General features: G+C 29.0%; 1 protein-coding gene across 1 annotated transcript; it reads right to left on the minus strand.

The window, feature by feature from the left end:
* Positions 1 to 11,300: 11,300 nt before the first annotated feature.
* Positions 11,301 to 15,210, minus strand: LOC111036074 (keratin-associated protein 16-1-like). Its single transcript, XM_022317968.1, has 5 exons — positions 15,130 to 15,210; positions 14,760 to 14,819; positions 14,058 to 14,117; positions 13,496 to 13,780; positions 11,301 to 11,504 (listed from the first exon to the last, which is right to left on the minus strand). Exons 1-5 carry the CDS (start codon positions 15,208 to 15,210, stop codon positions 11,301 to 11,303), a joined length of 690 nt encoding a protein of 229 aa, XP_022173660.1.
* Positions 15,211 to 15,715: the final 505 nt, after the last annotated feature.

The raw sequence follows: 15,715 nt of genomic DNA on the forward strand, positions 1-15,715 counted from the left end.
CCTAAGGGGGTAAAGGGTTTTTTTTATATAGCTATATAATACACGGGCAATGCCGTGACGGGACAGCTAGTATATTCTAAATTGTATAGCATTTTCAGTCTGCCCTAAAATAAGTATAATATTATATTGGCCAATATATAGAGTTCTATGTATTTATTTCAAACTATAGTAATTATTTGACTCCATAAGTTAAACAAACTATAAACGTTTTTTTTTAGTTCTATTTATTAATTACAATAAAGGTTTAATTGTAGAATATTCAAAATTTAGTTTCATCATTATTTCAAATCAAATATTATGTTGGAAATACAATACATACAAAATATGTCTCTGGTTTATTGATATATGAGTTCATTCCAATATATTTTTTTATAACAGACTCAGAAATCAAAATAGATATAAATATTTAACTTCCCATTTCTAATTTTACAAATGCATACCTATTTAAACTGGTTGAAAATATCTGCCTGATTAAATAAGTACATACATTATTAATGGAATAAACTAAAACAGAATAAATAATTCTTATATATATTCAAGTATTTAGAATCTTGATTTTATTTTTTTAACTGACAAATTAAATTACTTATACAAGTTTAATGTCCGAAATTATAATCATTAATTATGAAAGATTGATGGTAAAAAAATAAAACACTATTAAGACATATTTTCATCACACCGCCTAACAATAATCACAATACACATTTTAAAGCAAATTTTACATTTTAAAGAAAATTAGTTCTATTCATTTCGTTATTTATTTAATACTATGAAGTTATTTATTACACATTTAATGTTACTAATTGGGACTGTCAAATGAAATAATTAATTAGGTAACAAAATGATGCATATTAACCATTTCGGCAGTGTATATGTTACAACCATAATATGTAGGTATATGCAGTGCAATATTTAAAGTGCAACAAAAACAAACTTAATACTATACTTTTGTACTTTTTTATCCAAATTTTAAATTGTTTTATTTTTTATTTTTATGAATTGGGACATTCATAATTAAAATATTACTTGCAATCACCTATTATTTTATAAAAATAGTTTTTGCCATTTAAAAATCAATATGTTTATTTCCTTTTCATATAAAATAAAAGTGGGATACTTCAAAAAATATTCTGAAATATGTACTTTATTTACATTGTGTTTGTATTCAAAAATCAGAATTTAGAAATTTTTAATAAGCAGGAGGAAGAGAGATAAACTACGTTTTCAATTTTTTTTGAACTTATAGTGTATATTATTAAATAATAAAACAAACTTTATTAAATACTCCAAAAAATACATGAAGAAATTGTGAACATTTTTTAACAAGCTGCACTAACATACAGCTAAATGGAATGCGGTAATAAATTTTCATTAGTTACATGCATTTTGACTAAGATTTTAAATATAAATATTGACATTATCATATACACAATATATATTGATATTATTCAATTGTTTATATACTATCCCTATTTACAGAATTTATAAAATGTTCTAATTTATCGATAGTTGATAGTTAAATGAATATAGCCAATAGGTATATCTTTTAGACTTATAGGTCTGATTTCCATTCATCAGACACTATAGTAGTCCCCAACAAAAATTTATCTTTGGATGATTGAAATTAATTAATTTTAACTAAATTTATCTTATAAAATTATTAAAACATAGTAGATCACTGTAAACCCAGTAGGTTACAAGCTAAAACGAATGCTGTTTATTCTTTTAGTAGCACCATTTAATGGCTTTGAAATTTTTGTTTTTAGTTTAATAATAAACAAGCCGAAACTAATAAAAATAAATTCTGTAGTTGTTTACTAGTATTTAATCATACTAAATTGCTAATGAAAAAAATGATGCTAAGTAATCATATCCAATATTTTAATAGTTATTTCTAGTTTATATTGACCATATTCATAGTAAGTGGTGGAATAGCTTCAACAGCTGTATAGCCACAGAAAACTCACGTAGATTTAGTTTATGATACATCATCTAAACCCTATTATATTTGACATTCATATACATTTTGAAATTTGGTACCTATCGTTTTGAACTGTTAATACTCTTAACTTTATGAGCAGTGTTTATTTACATCACAATTTGTGTAGACTCAAGATTCCAGGTTCTTTTGGAACTGTATGCAAACCTAATGACAAAGTATTCATAATAATTAATAACCAATACGTACACAAGTCCACTGCAAAAAAAATTATTGAAACATGAGAGTAATAACCAAGATAGAAGATTGAAGACTAAACTTATTTATTACATATTTATAAAAGGTGCTAAACCAGCATCAGGGATCATAATCTATCATAGGAAATGGTTGAACGGATCATATTATTAATAATTCTTAGTTATTACAGTCTACTGGTAATGTTATCTCCTACATTATTGAGTGTCCGCTACACATTTGAAATAATGTTGAATGCAAAAATAATGTGTAACATCAGGATTGGTTGTACTTTTTGTTATAAACACACAATGATAATATTAACACAATTAGAAATAGTATAAACCCTGATTAAATTGGTAAAATAATTCTGTCCATTTTTAAATCTTTGTTGTGAACAGCTCATAATACTGTTCATCGTATGAAAGTCTATCAAAGAAAAACAATATCAATAGCAAATTTAAGATAATATAATATACTTTATAATATGTGATTGTGTTCCATGGCTTAATGAAATAAAAAATTTGAAAATTTTGTTCATAACCTACAATTATTGTTATTCATTGCCAACTAAATAGTTCATTCAATATTTTAGAGTGTATTTTAAACAATTTGCATTTCTAAAGACTTATCACAAGAAGCAGGTTTACTCATCCGTTTTAAATGGGTATAGTTTAAGCGGAATCAAAGCAAACAAGTATTAAAGGTAGTCGTGTAACGCGCTAGTTGGAATGGGAAATCTCTTACAAATAATAAAATGTGATATAATTGGTACTTACACGACTTTCACTATTTCCGTATCTACAAACTGTTGCAAACAGTCAATGATAAAGCGCGTACGTGCTCACACGGCGAAAGTTAAATTTGAGTTAAGTATTATTTTTTCGAGCAGTAAAACAATGAGTACCAAGCACTCTGGAGTCTGGGGCCGGATCACAAGTTCACGGAAAACGAAAATTTTTTGGAAAACACATGTTTTTACATCGCCACGTCATCGTCTGATATCGATTTTTCAAGACAATAATATGTATATACCCAAATACTGTATACATATATTATATAACATATAGCGTCCGATGTACCTCTACAACAGAAGAATGTTCTATTATCAATTTTATGTCGCTTTATCATTCGTAGGCCGTCACAGTGTAGGCTGAAGAGTCACGTACTATGTTCAGTTTTCACGATCGATCCAGTTCAGCCTGACTATTATTTAGTCGACGTGGCTGGTTCTGTGCTGTGCATCGATGGTCTGCAGGCGTGGAAGGGGGGGAGGGCAAAGGTCCAAAAATCCCAAAGAAGATTTATATCGCACCGACGCGACATTCGAAGTCACCCGCTACCACCCGCGCCTCGATGAGTCGCGTGAAAAATTCGTCCGGTCAATGCGCGCTCTGCGCGGCTGTTGAGAATTTAATGACCTTGTTCACGGTTCAATAGCGAAAATCAAAAACCAAACTACTTAAACGGTATCGTAATAACAGTATTACAAATTGCCTATCAGATCTTGCTTAGTATAAGTATTAACATATTGTAATTTAAATTGATTTATAGTAGGTGTATTATTATGATGCGAGTCAGGACATTGGAGCCGATCAATTATTAAAACATTACTTTATGTCTCAATCACATAAATGTGTGATAAAATGTCGAGTGCCCATTAAAATATGTCCAAAAAAGTAGTAATGTGTACTAGTGCACTCGACATATATTTTCTTTAATAAAATCATATAGAAAATGCAGTCTCTCAATCCCAACGTTACGCTCATGATAAAAATGCTGCGATGCCTACACTTTCGCCTTTCTCCACTCGATAGTCGTGTTCGAATCTATCGACCACAGTTGTTGTAAACAGAAGATTTTAACCAAAATGAACCCAAGCCATACCGTACCTGCTTAGTGCCTATACGAATATTCGATACCTAGGTTGCCGGTACCTAATACCTAAATTATAATGTTATTATGTCGTACAGTGTATAAAATATTGTACAGGTAGCTGGTAGGTTCTTACCTATTCGTCAAGTATGCTACATACTCGAAATTTTTGGCTAAGTGCCTATGCACTACCTATGCTACCTGCGATTTTCTTCTATAGGTACCTAAACAGCCAACGAGCATATTTATTTTAATATACACAAGATTAATAAATGTCCTAGTTCAACTGAATATGGTTGGTGATTATATATTTATTATCGTATCAATTATTTGCGATTGACGTATAAGTTAGTAAAGTTAGATCCTCAAAAGGTTAATGACTTAATGTGAAAGTCGTCAGATCAAATGTATAGAATGAAGGCAAAGTAAGCAACAATAAAGGTCTCCCCACACGTCACACTGCACTTCTACAGCAGTGGCAGTAAAATTTATTTTATTAATATATAAATTTATTTAGGTACTGTCACCGCGGCGTCATCGCCAAGAAAATAGAATTTTACCGCCACCGCTCCAAAGTGTGGTGACTTTAAGTCTACTTAAGTCTACATCTCAAAGGAGAACGGCGGCGTCGGTAAATAAATTCAACAGTCAACTGATACTTTTTGGCATACTTTTTAATGTATTTTAATTTTTGACAAATACTTAATAATGTTTACTAAACAGTGAAAATAATTTAGAGGATGGTAGCACATTGAAGAAATGAATTTACGACGTAAGTAGCATACTCAACGAGTAAGTTACTCCGTATTATATTAATATTGCTAGAATAGATGTACTATTATGCGTACGTCATGCGCCTTTCATAGTTTACGCGGGACGAACGCACTCTGTCTAGACTGGATACATCAGTGAACTTTGTCGAATACTCAATCTACTCTATCGTAAAGTACTGCAGTAGTACACTAATAATTCAAATTTTCAATTACAAAAAGTATAGACTGATTGGACGAGTGAGCGAAACTGTTTCTTTTATTGGCTACCCCGGACACTATACATACGTCACTATACGTGTACATTACTATACGTCTATACTACACTATACATGGCGTGTGTAAACCGCGACTTGTTGAGTGTCAGGTACGGAGAATGCCGGAAAAAAAAATGAAAAACAAATTCATTAACACGCAATTTACTTATTACTTATTACCTTTTACATGTTATATTATTTGTATGTTAAACCGGTAGATGTCATATTCAAAAAAAATTTAAAAAATATGTATCACAAAATTTAAAAAAATTTAAAAATACAAATTACAAAATTAATCTGAACTAAATGTTCATATGTCAATTGTGTTTTTCTTTGTAATAATGAATAAATTGCAGTAACATACTCACAATTTTGTCTTAAACGAATAATGTAGGTACAACTGTAAAACATTTTTAGGCGCAATTCCAAAGTTCCATCAATATATTATATCACATTTTAGGTCGACTCAATAAATCTAACATGTATTGTCAGTACCAAACATGATAATCCCCTCGTTAGAATTTTAAGATCAGTTATCATATAAAAGAAAACCTCGATTATTTCATAAAGATTATTCCTCTTAAATTTAAATATCATCATTAAAATATTATTACGCAATTTTTTTTTATACATATTTCATTCATACCTTCAATAAATAAACTATTAACATCTGTTGGCTCTACGTGGTTATTTCCACTTCTTTGCATTTGGATCGTTCGTCTTATTGATTCTTTTGTAGGTATTTTTATTAAAACTTGTTTAGGTATTGAGTTAATTACTTCATTGAAAATTTGACTATGTGTTGAACCAGAAACTTAGGTAATTATTTTTATTTTTATTTTAGATTTTAAGATTGCTATAGCACTTTGATCAGATGAGTGGTTGTTTGATTGAGATGTTTGTGATGAGCACTTAAGACTTCTTTTCTGTTTAATTTTGATTTTAATATAGCTGGGCACTTTAACGAACTACTTTTCAAGTATTTCTTAAAACTGCTTACATTCTTTGAGTTTTGTTACATGTAACCTTTTAAAGCAACTTTTTCGTAGGTAAGTACCTATTAGGTAAATATTATTCATGTAATATATATTTCGTAATTGAATACCACCGTAACTTTATTTTTTATGAACTATTGGGCCTTAATGAGAAAAACTTGTGTGAAAGTAATGATTACTAATTACTTAAACAGTTAGTTTCGATAAAAAAAATAATGAACTATTGATTGTAGGTACAAATATGTTTTTTATTTGATTTTATTATCTGGTAGTTTTTTCTAAGGACATTTTTTCTGATTAACAATTCGGGGTAGTGAGTATTCTGTACTCTGTATCTACATGGTGGCCAGTAAGGTTGTAGCCATTAGTCACACGGCCCGGCGAATAGAATGAGTATAGTAGACGTGTAGTAGATGCATAGGCACTAGGTCAATATTATTGGTGACCAGGAAATGAGTTCAGAGGCCGAGTCGTGTGGCGCTTAAGCATTTCACTTTCGTTTAGGTATGAGTGTAGGTGAATGTTGTATTAAATAAATATTGAACACTGGCCATGAAACGAATGAGTAAATATTTATTCCGCGAGCGTTGCAATAACAGAGTGCCGCCGCGTCAGATGTAATATATACTATACAATATGTACTGATAGCAGTGAGTGGGTGTGAGTGAGAGTGATTGAGAGAGTGGGTGCCGGGTGAGTGTATGAGAGAGAGTGATGCGGGGCCAACACTCTTAAAAACAGATAGCTACAACTTGGACCATCTGTACTCATTTTAATTGCGAGAGAGCGAGAGAGAAGAGAGAAGATAAACAACAAAGAGTTTTGGAAAAAGATAGCAGACACTATACCTAGTCTATCACGCGCACAAGCTATCTCTTTCTAATCCGCGACGTTATCTATTATCACTAAAAACGAGTATTCGACGTTTTCGTATTAAACTATTAAAATTTTAATAATAATATTAATTAAAATAATATTATATCAACAAAAGTGGCAAATATATTTTAACGTAACGTGATACCATGGACCTTTTAATATAGTTTAAGGGCTATGCCTAAAACATATAATATAATATTTTAAGATGCTGCATTAAACGTTTATTGAGTCATCTCTTATCATTTTACATCTTGTGTGTTCGCTTTGGCAAATAGTGCTCACTATTTTACTCACGTCCTTAATAAATACAAAGTGGTTGGAATCACGAACTATATTGACGACGGTACTATAGATTACAATCATGAGCGTATCAAAAGTCCTAAAAAACCTAAGTACAAATAACCTGTGGGAGGCACAACCTCATCTCTCCTTGTTGGCATTAATAGAATTTAGTAGTCACAAGAAGCCAAATAAAATCAAAATTGAAAATAAATCATACAGTTAAAAAGCAACTTCGTCATAAAAAAAAATTTTCAATAGTGAAAAAGTATGTATATAAATTATGAATCTAGGTCAAAATATCCAATATTTAATGTTTTTATAAATAAACACTAACATTTTAAAACTTTATGTATACTCGGTAGTCTGTATGCTCAAATAATATTAAAAAAAATTTAAGTTAAAATATATAATAATTAATTTACTTAGATAATAGATTAGTAGATAAGTAGATACCACTATATTTTCTTATAAAAGGAGCCCAAATTGTGTAAAAAATAAATATATACACGCAGAAATTGAGATGATTTTGTTCATGTGATGGTCAATAGATTATGTATATTATTACACTGAAGCCCGGTTTTTCAACTGGCATACTAACTGCCAGTTAATATAACACTGTAACAGTTACAAAATTGAAATTGTGAAGAAAAAATAAACATGAAATGTATAAAAGTGAAGGTACTCGTTAAAATTACCAATATCAATGAGAATTATTAAATTAAATATCAGTTAAAAAGTTAATCGGAAGAAATAGTAGTAGTTAGTTTAATAAACCTACGGTTTAGCTTAACTGAAGTTCCAAAAATAGTTTAGCTAGTACAATGTTTTAACTGACAGTTAAGATCAATTGAAAAACCATGGCAATAGAAAACGATCTAGGAACTAATCTGGTTTCTATATATTTCTATATTTCCCCCCATCCACCCATGGATTGAGCTTTTAATTTTCGTTAAAAACTACAATAAGAATAATAAAATTACATTATAGTATATAATATTATCAAAGCTCACCAACCTCAGCTAGTGGATCGATGCGCTGTATACATATGTCACACTCACATGATAAAGGTCAAGGTGTGATATTATTGCCATTAACTTACTTAAATTTTAGTATAAGTATTTAATACAGCGTATCTATCTAGATTGAATTAATTTTACAAGTTAATTTAATAACTTAATAGTTGAGCCAATTTTAGTAGAAAGCAAAGTGTTATCTTCTAATTACAAATACGAAGGTTATGTCCTAGTTAAACCGATGATTACGATGACGTCTTGGTTGTAGTCAGTGCTCTAAAAAATGTGGCAAACAAAACGGAGTGGCATCATTGATATAATATGAATATCGAGTGTCCACGATATTTAAGGCAAACCTGTGTTAAAAAAAAATTTACTCGCACTGCCATAATTGGCAATTTGTGGAACTAAATGTGTCCGCTAGTCGAGACTAGTATGCTAGTATACTTTGATCTTTATTGGTACGCAGTATAATATAAATTTAATAATATGTATATGATATTAATATAAACTTATTTGCTATACATTTTTCACCGAACTAATAAAACGATTCCACAAAAATTATTATCAGAATACTTAGGTACAACACATATATAGGTACCACAGCCAACTGTCAACTGTCATTAATTTGTATTTATACATATAATAAATGTATCGGTACGATTAAAATATTTGAAAATATTATTTGCAGTATTGCTCACTGATGAATTTAAAATCGTATGATTGCTTAACAGCTATTTGAATTGTTGCCGTAAAACGTAAGTACTATAATGGCTATAGATTTATGTAGCTGTAAGACGAAGACAACAATTGGTGGTGTCGGTGTGGCGTTCTCTTACGACAGGGTACACTTGCAAACATTTTTATAAATATAATAAATTATAGACGTTTATTTTTGATCATCGTCTATTTGAAGTAACACAGAGTACTGTGAAAATACTAAAAAAAAAAATAATAAGTTATATACATGTTATTTATAAAAAAATCGTGCCTATGATATTTTATATTTATTAACGGCTTAATACATTTTGAAAAATAACAAAATATGAAAATAGTTGTATGAGAATTTGTTAATTAACAGGTTAATATAAAATGACTAACTTCAAACGCTCCAAAAATTAATTTGACTTACAGTTAATTTTGTGTTTTGTTAAATCTATTAAAACTTAAAGGGAATATTGTATATATCTTGAATTTCATGCTTTGACATGACGTGTCCTGTGAGCGTGTGTGGGAAAACAAGCTTCCCCTCCTATAATCACAACATCACAGACACAAGTACTGCATAACGGCCATTTATTATGCACTCGTTGATCTCACGGCCACGATTTGCACGCAGAAAAACTCGTTATTGCCATACAAAACTACTAACGGATCCAACCCACCAACCTGTCATACCCGTTGTTTTGACCACGAACAATGTATTTATTCAACATTTTTCGTTTAGGTTGCGAAGTTGTAATAGTTTATTTAAAACCGGTAGAGATGAGAGGGTCACAATTCTTATTTATTATCAATGTTTTTTAAATATTAGCAGATAAAATTAAAATATTGTTTTCAATACACTTTTTATAACCTTAAATACCTACCTATTTCTTAAAATGAACATTAATTTTAATGATTGCATTAGAAGTCACATCTAGCGATGGCTCTCGAGATTTGCGTTAAGCGATGTACATAATTTTGTAAGATAATATGTAAGGTAGGTGTATCAATAAAAACATTTTTTTTGTATACATATCCAAATAAATAATTGTTTTTTTTAAAAAAAAAGACCTCTAGAATGGTAAAATAAAAATATACCGAAAACCGAGGAAAAAAATTGTGTATAATGTTTTTTTTAAGTCAGTATGGAGTAGCAAAATAAATACACATTTTGTGTGTGTATTAGGCCAACATGTCAGTACACGGAGGTAACATAAGGCGGCCACCCGGTACACAACAAATTTGTGCTTGGTGAAATAATCTAGTTTAGGACGTTCTTATACGTTTTAAATATCAAAATCCTGTCTTCGGATCAATTGATCCATTTTGCAGTGTGAAATATTTTGTGGTTTTAAGCAATATGTGAATTTGTTGACGTGTGATATAACAAGTGTCCCTTCTTATAAACACATTCACCCAACCACAAACAAATTATTATTTACTAAACCTACATCACTAGGGTCCTCAATTCGCTTATAAGAAATTATATTATTGCCTATACAGAACCCCTTAAATTGGTGCAATTCGCATTGATAATGCCAGCCCGCTATTAGTTTTCTCTCTGACCCAAGTGCCACATGGAAAATTAATATTCAATAGAACCAATATTGTGTTGTAACCTTCTGGTCTATTATAAAACTTAAAGTTAAGAACCTTTCCGGTATTTGTACGCTGGCGATATTTTCACGATATTTTAATTCGTTATATCTATTAATATTTTATGTTAGTCAATTTTATTATTAAAATACAAAGCTAGCTTTGGAAAGAAAAAGATAATTTATTGTTATATCCAGTATTCATTGTATTACGTTAATTAAAATCATAGATTAAGTTTAGCTTAAAGGTTACATTTATTGATTGTTGGGTGGTACAAAGTTCACCGGGTCAGCTAGAAAGAAGTATAAGAATTGACAACTGAATCAACTATATTTTGTTTTTTTTTATATGTTTGTCACTCGAAACTATTTTTGGTGATGTTATTTCATCAATTTATTTTGAATCATATTCTGGAGAGTTCAGAAACGATGAGAAACGTTACCTTGGGTTGCGACGTTTCATTCATTTTTCGATGATGTGTGTTTGTGAGCATTGTAACTTTTAAAATACAAAAACCATTATAGTTGCCTCTGTGACATAGAAAGGAGGCGGTGTTTATAATAAATACAGATACAAGATATGGTGAATGTTTAAAAAATCTATTATAAAACGATTATTTTAAATGGACATATCACGTAGGTTTGATATTGTAAAACAGACAAAGGTCAACGCGCGTAGTTTGAGTTTAACCATATTGTGCGGTCAAAAATAATATTATAGCGTTTGATCATTAAAATCAAATTAAATTGTTGTTATTGTTAGTTTTTATTGATATTACAGATATGTACATCTGGACAAGTTTTGGGTTTCTTCTTATTTCTGCAGATGTATTCATTTTTCCATAAACGTGCTGGTGGACAATTTGGAAATGGGATATCCATGCAGCCTATTCTAGTGCAGCAACCAGCATGCTTACATGAATCTTGTAGGCCATTGAGTTTTACACACAAACAATTTTGAATCTGAAAAATAAATTGGATTGCATTGCTAAGTAGTTACTAAGTAGCTAGTAGCTACAGTTACTTAAAATCCCCGGTAAGCAGTCTATTTTATTTTGAAAAATATAGATACGTATATTGTATATTTGTATGTTTATTTATCCAAATTATATAGGTATACATAAATATGCACGGACATAATAGTTTCAGTAGTTTTACATAATACAAGTATTTATTTAATCTTAAGTTTTGTGGCAAAAGGACAAAAGGGTAAAGGGGTAAACATTGTTTAATCACTTCCACTCTTGCCATCATACTAATCACGTGATAATGTAATACCACAAATACACCTTATTTGAAATTATAAATTATGATACACTAAAAGTACCAAACACCGTATCCTGGCCGATTTGTATGCATGCGGGGAAAATCAAAATAGATTGTATTTTGCCGTGTGCATGGCCGGAATATAAATTGCACACACTCTCCCGCACTAGCTATTGGGCATTACATAATTATTAATACGAGTAGTAGCTCTATCGTTCGTAGTCTATTATAGTACTATACTCACTAATCAGTTCTCATACCTACTGCTTATTGTGTATAATAGGTGTAATTAGTGTTTTATATTGGGAGGGGGGGGGTGTTTGAAGCCAACATACGTATTTTCAAATAATCCCAAGTGGTTCTTAAGTTTTTTTTATGGGGATTATAATAGTTAGAGGGGGCTCAGCCTCCTTTATAATTTTTTTAATAAACTTACTTATAACACTTTTATTACTATTTTACATAAGGAAATTAGAAACGGTCAGTTATTTCAATCAATGTATGCCAACATTATACATCAACCCCCAAATCTTCGTTAGTTGCCTATTACCATACACTGTTGTTGTCGATCTTATTAAATTAATGTAGCCGTTAAGTGTTAGCTGGTTGGGAGTGGGGACAATTGAATGTCAAAAAAATAAAAATAAAAATCAATTAATAAAATATATATCTGTAGTAAAAATTAAAAAAATTAAAGTACAATTATAAAAAAATTATTTATAATAATACGCCGATTAGACCAGAATTCGAAAATTAATAAATGTTAAAAATGAATAATTTAGTATTAATTGAAATAAAATAAAATATTTAGGGTAATTCTACGTACATTTTATTTATTCTGGTTTATATGTAAATTAAAAAACCAATGATAATGTGCACAATTCAACTATAAGAGTGGTATCGTATCTTGTCGTACCTTATAGTTTAAAATTTGATATTACTATTTCCAAATTTTATATTAAGTTATACGTAGAATCACCCTAAATATTTCATTTCATTTATAGGTATTTTACAATTTTGATTACAAATTACAATTGTATCAATGTAAATATAAATAATATGAATAACTGATTTCGATATTGTATTTTAACTAATGGTGTATAATAATTTTCGAAATATTTTAACTCTTTACGAGCTATTTATAGCCTTGAGATATTTTTAGTTTTTTTTTAAAAATTATTCTCGATAAAAACTTTTTTGCTCAACAAAATAGCTTAGATATGTATTGCGGGGTTCCTTATAGTTTCATTTATGTAAGTTAAAAATTTTTGAAAGATACATTGGCATGATTATTTTTTATATGCATTTGAACAATAATTATGAATATACTGTACAGCAGAGCGGTACCCTGCACTTGTCTTGTTTTCCTTTTTTTTATTGATTGATTTATTATATTTTTTTTTACGTTCCAACGTCCCTATTTGTGGTTGCAGTTGCAGTTGTACATAGAAAACAATGCACTTAAATAGTCTATAAAGAATATCAATTTACTAGACCAACTGTATGGTATTAACTAGAATATTATACAAACAAAAATAATATTAATTTATGTTCAATAACTTAGTATAATATTTTGATGAATATATGCTTAATTATGTGCTACACTAGTTTATTTATGTGTCATTTAAACTAATTTGTAAGCTTTTAATTTTTAGAAGAAAAGTAATATTATAAAAATGTCCACTCACTAATCTTCCAGTTCTTAAAACGAATTCTTTTCCATAAGGTGTCAATTCGAAATCGTCACAGTCAGCATTTACTGGTTTGCAAAAAGTACCTCTACAAGGTCTAGCTTTTTCACAACAATCGACATAGATCAACGGGGTTGGTGCAACAGGTGATAAAGTACAACATTTGTAAAATTGCCCAGTTTTAGCTGTGGGCTTTGGATATTCACAATCTACTTTTCTGCAGTTATCTTTTACCGGCTCTTGACACATCTTAAATGAAGTCTCAGGCTCCGGATAACATTTCTAATATTGTGGTAAATTCATTTAAGGATCGATATAAAAAAATAAAAGCGGTTTTAAACAATATTTATAAATGCATTTTTAATGTTTAACTATGAATATTGTATAATCTTTTATATTTAAGTATATTTATATATACTTCTCAAAATACTGTTTTTAGCTATTCTTATCCTTTGACAACTTATACATAATATTATACAATAGTTATCTGTTAATTAATGATTATTAATATTTGTAAATTACTGTATTATAGTATAATATAATATATTAAACATATTACCGGCTCTTGACACGTCTTAAATGAAGTATTTCGATCACACGTGGGCTCCATATGACAATTCTGATATCGTGGTGAATTCATTTGAAGGTCGAAATAAAAAATTAAAATTAAAAACCCGGTTTTAAAATATTTTTATTGATGAATTTTTAAAATATGTCTGTTTTAATATAATATTAATTATTTATATGAGATAAAAAAACATACCTATGATGTAATGGAAAAAAATTATTTTTATCAAAATATAAATATAAATTTGTAAATAATATTGCACAATAGTAATCTCTTAATTGAAGATTATAAATAAGTGTAATCGACTATAATTACATGTCCATATTAAAATATTATAAATTGATAATTTTACCGGCTCTTGACAAGTCTTAGATTTAGTATTTTGATCGCATGCCGGCTCCGTGTAACATTTCTGATATTGTGGTGAATTCTTTTAAAAATCAATAAAAAAAAAAAATTCAATAGTTATGTTTTTAACTATTTTGATTGATTGATTTTCGTAACATCACTGTTATATATTATTTATTTATAAAAAAATGAGATATACCTAAGTATGGTGGGAAATAATTTTTCTACAAATAGGATTTGGCCTTTGACAGCATCTAAATAATATTATATAATATAGTAATCTCCTAAATCCTACTTAAAGGTTTTTAATATTCGAAAACTACTTTATAATATTTAACATTTTACCGGCTCAGGAGACGTCTTTATTGATGTATTTTGATTGCACGCTGGCTCCGTATAACATTTCTGATATTAACGTGATTTTTCATTTCAAGGTCGATAAAAAAAAAATTTAATTTAAAAGTTAGATTGTAAACTATATTTATTGAAACATTTTTAAAACTTGTTGGTTATACTTATAATATATTATATTATTTATTTATAAGAAATGAAATACATTCGTAACGTGGAAAATATTTTTCCCAATAATATTGTTTTTAGCTATGCTTTGGCCTCTGACAGCATATAAATAATATCATATAATATAGTAATCTCCTAAGTCCTACTTTTAGGTTATTAATATTCGAAAACGACTTTATAATATTTAACATTTTACCGGCTCAGGAGACGTCTTTATTGAAGTATTTTGTTCACAACCTGGTTCCGTATAACATTTTTGATACTGTGATGAACTCATTTCAAGAACGATAAAAAAAAATTAAAAAAATTAAAAGTTTGATTTTAAACTATACTTATTGATAAAATTTTAAAACAAGACTGTTATAAAATATATTATTTATTTATTAGAAATAAAGTATACATGCGTAACGTAGAAAATAATTTATCGCAAGATATTGTTTTTAGCCATAATGCTTTGACAATTAATAAATAATATTATACAAAAGTAATCTCTTAAATGTCTTAATCAAATTCAATTAATATTTGTAAATTACTATATTATTAAACTTAAAATGTATAAGGTATACAATAAAGTACTAATACCTAAAATTTTAAGTTAATTTAAGATGACATTTTAGTTCAATCCATATTTAACCGGTAACTGTCCAGAGGGCTCACTGGGGTCATATATTATTACTAAATCTAGGTATTTATTTGTCTTGTCATTTGACACTTTTATTGTATTATACAAGAAGTCCCATCACTGGATGGATTCTTCGCTCAAGTCTTCAGTCACTTTTATT

This window comes from Myzus persicae, unplaced genomic scaffold (genome assembly GCF_001856785.1).
Source record: "Myzus persicae strain clone G006 unplaced genomic scaffold, MPER_G0061.0, whole genome shotgun sequence".
In the NCBI taxonomy this organism is placed as follows: domain Eukaryota; kingdom Metazoa; phylum Arthropoda; class Insecta; order Hemiptera; family Aphididae; genus Myzus; species Myzus persicae.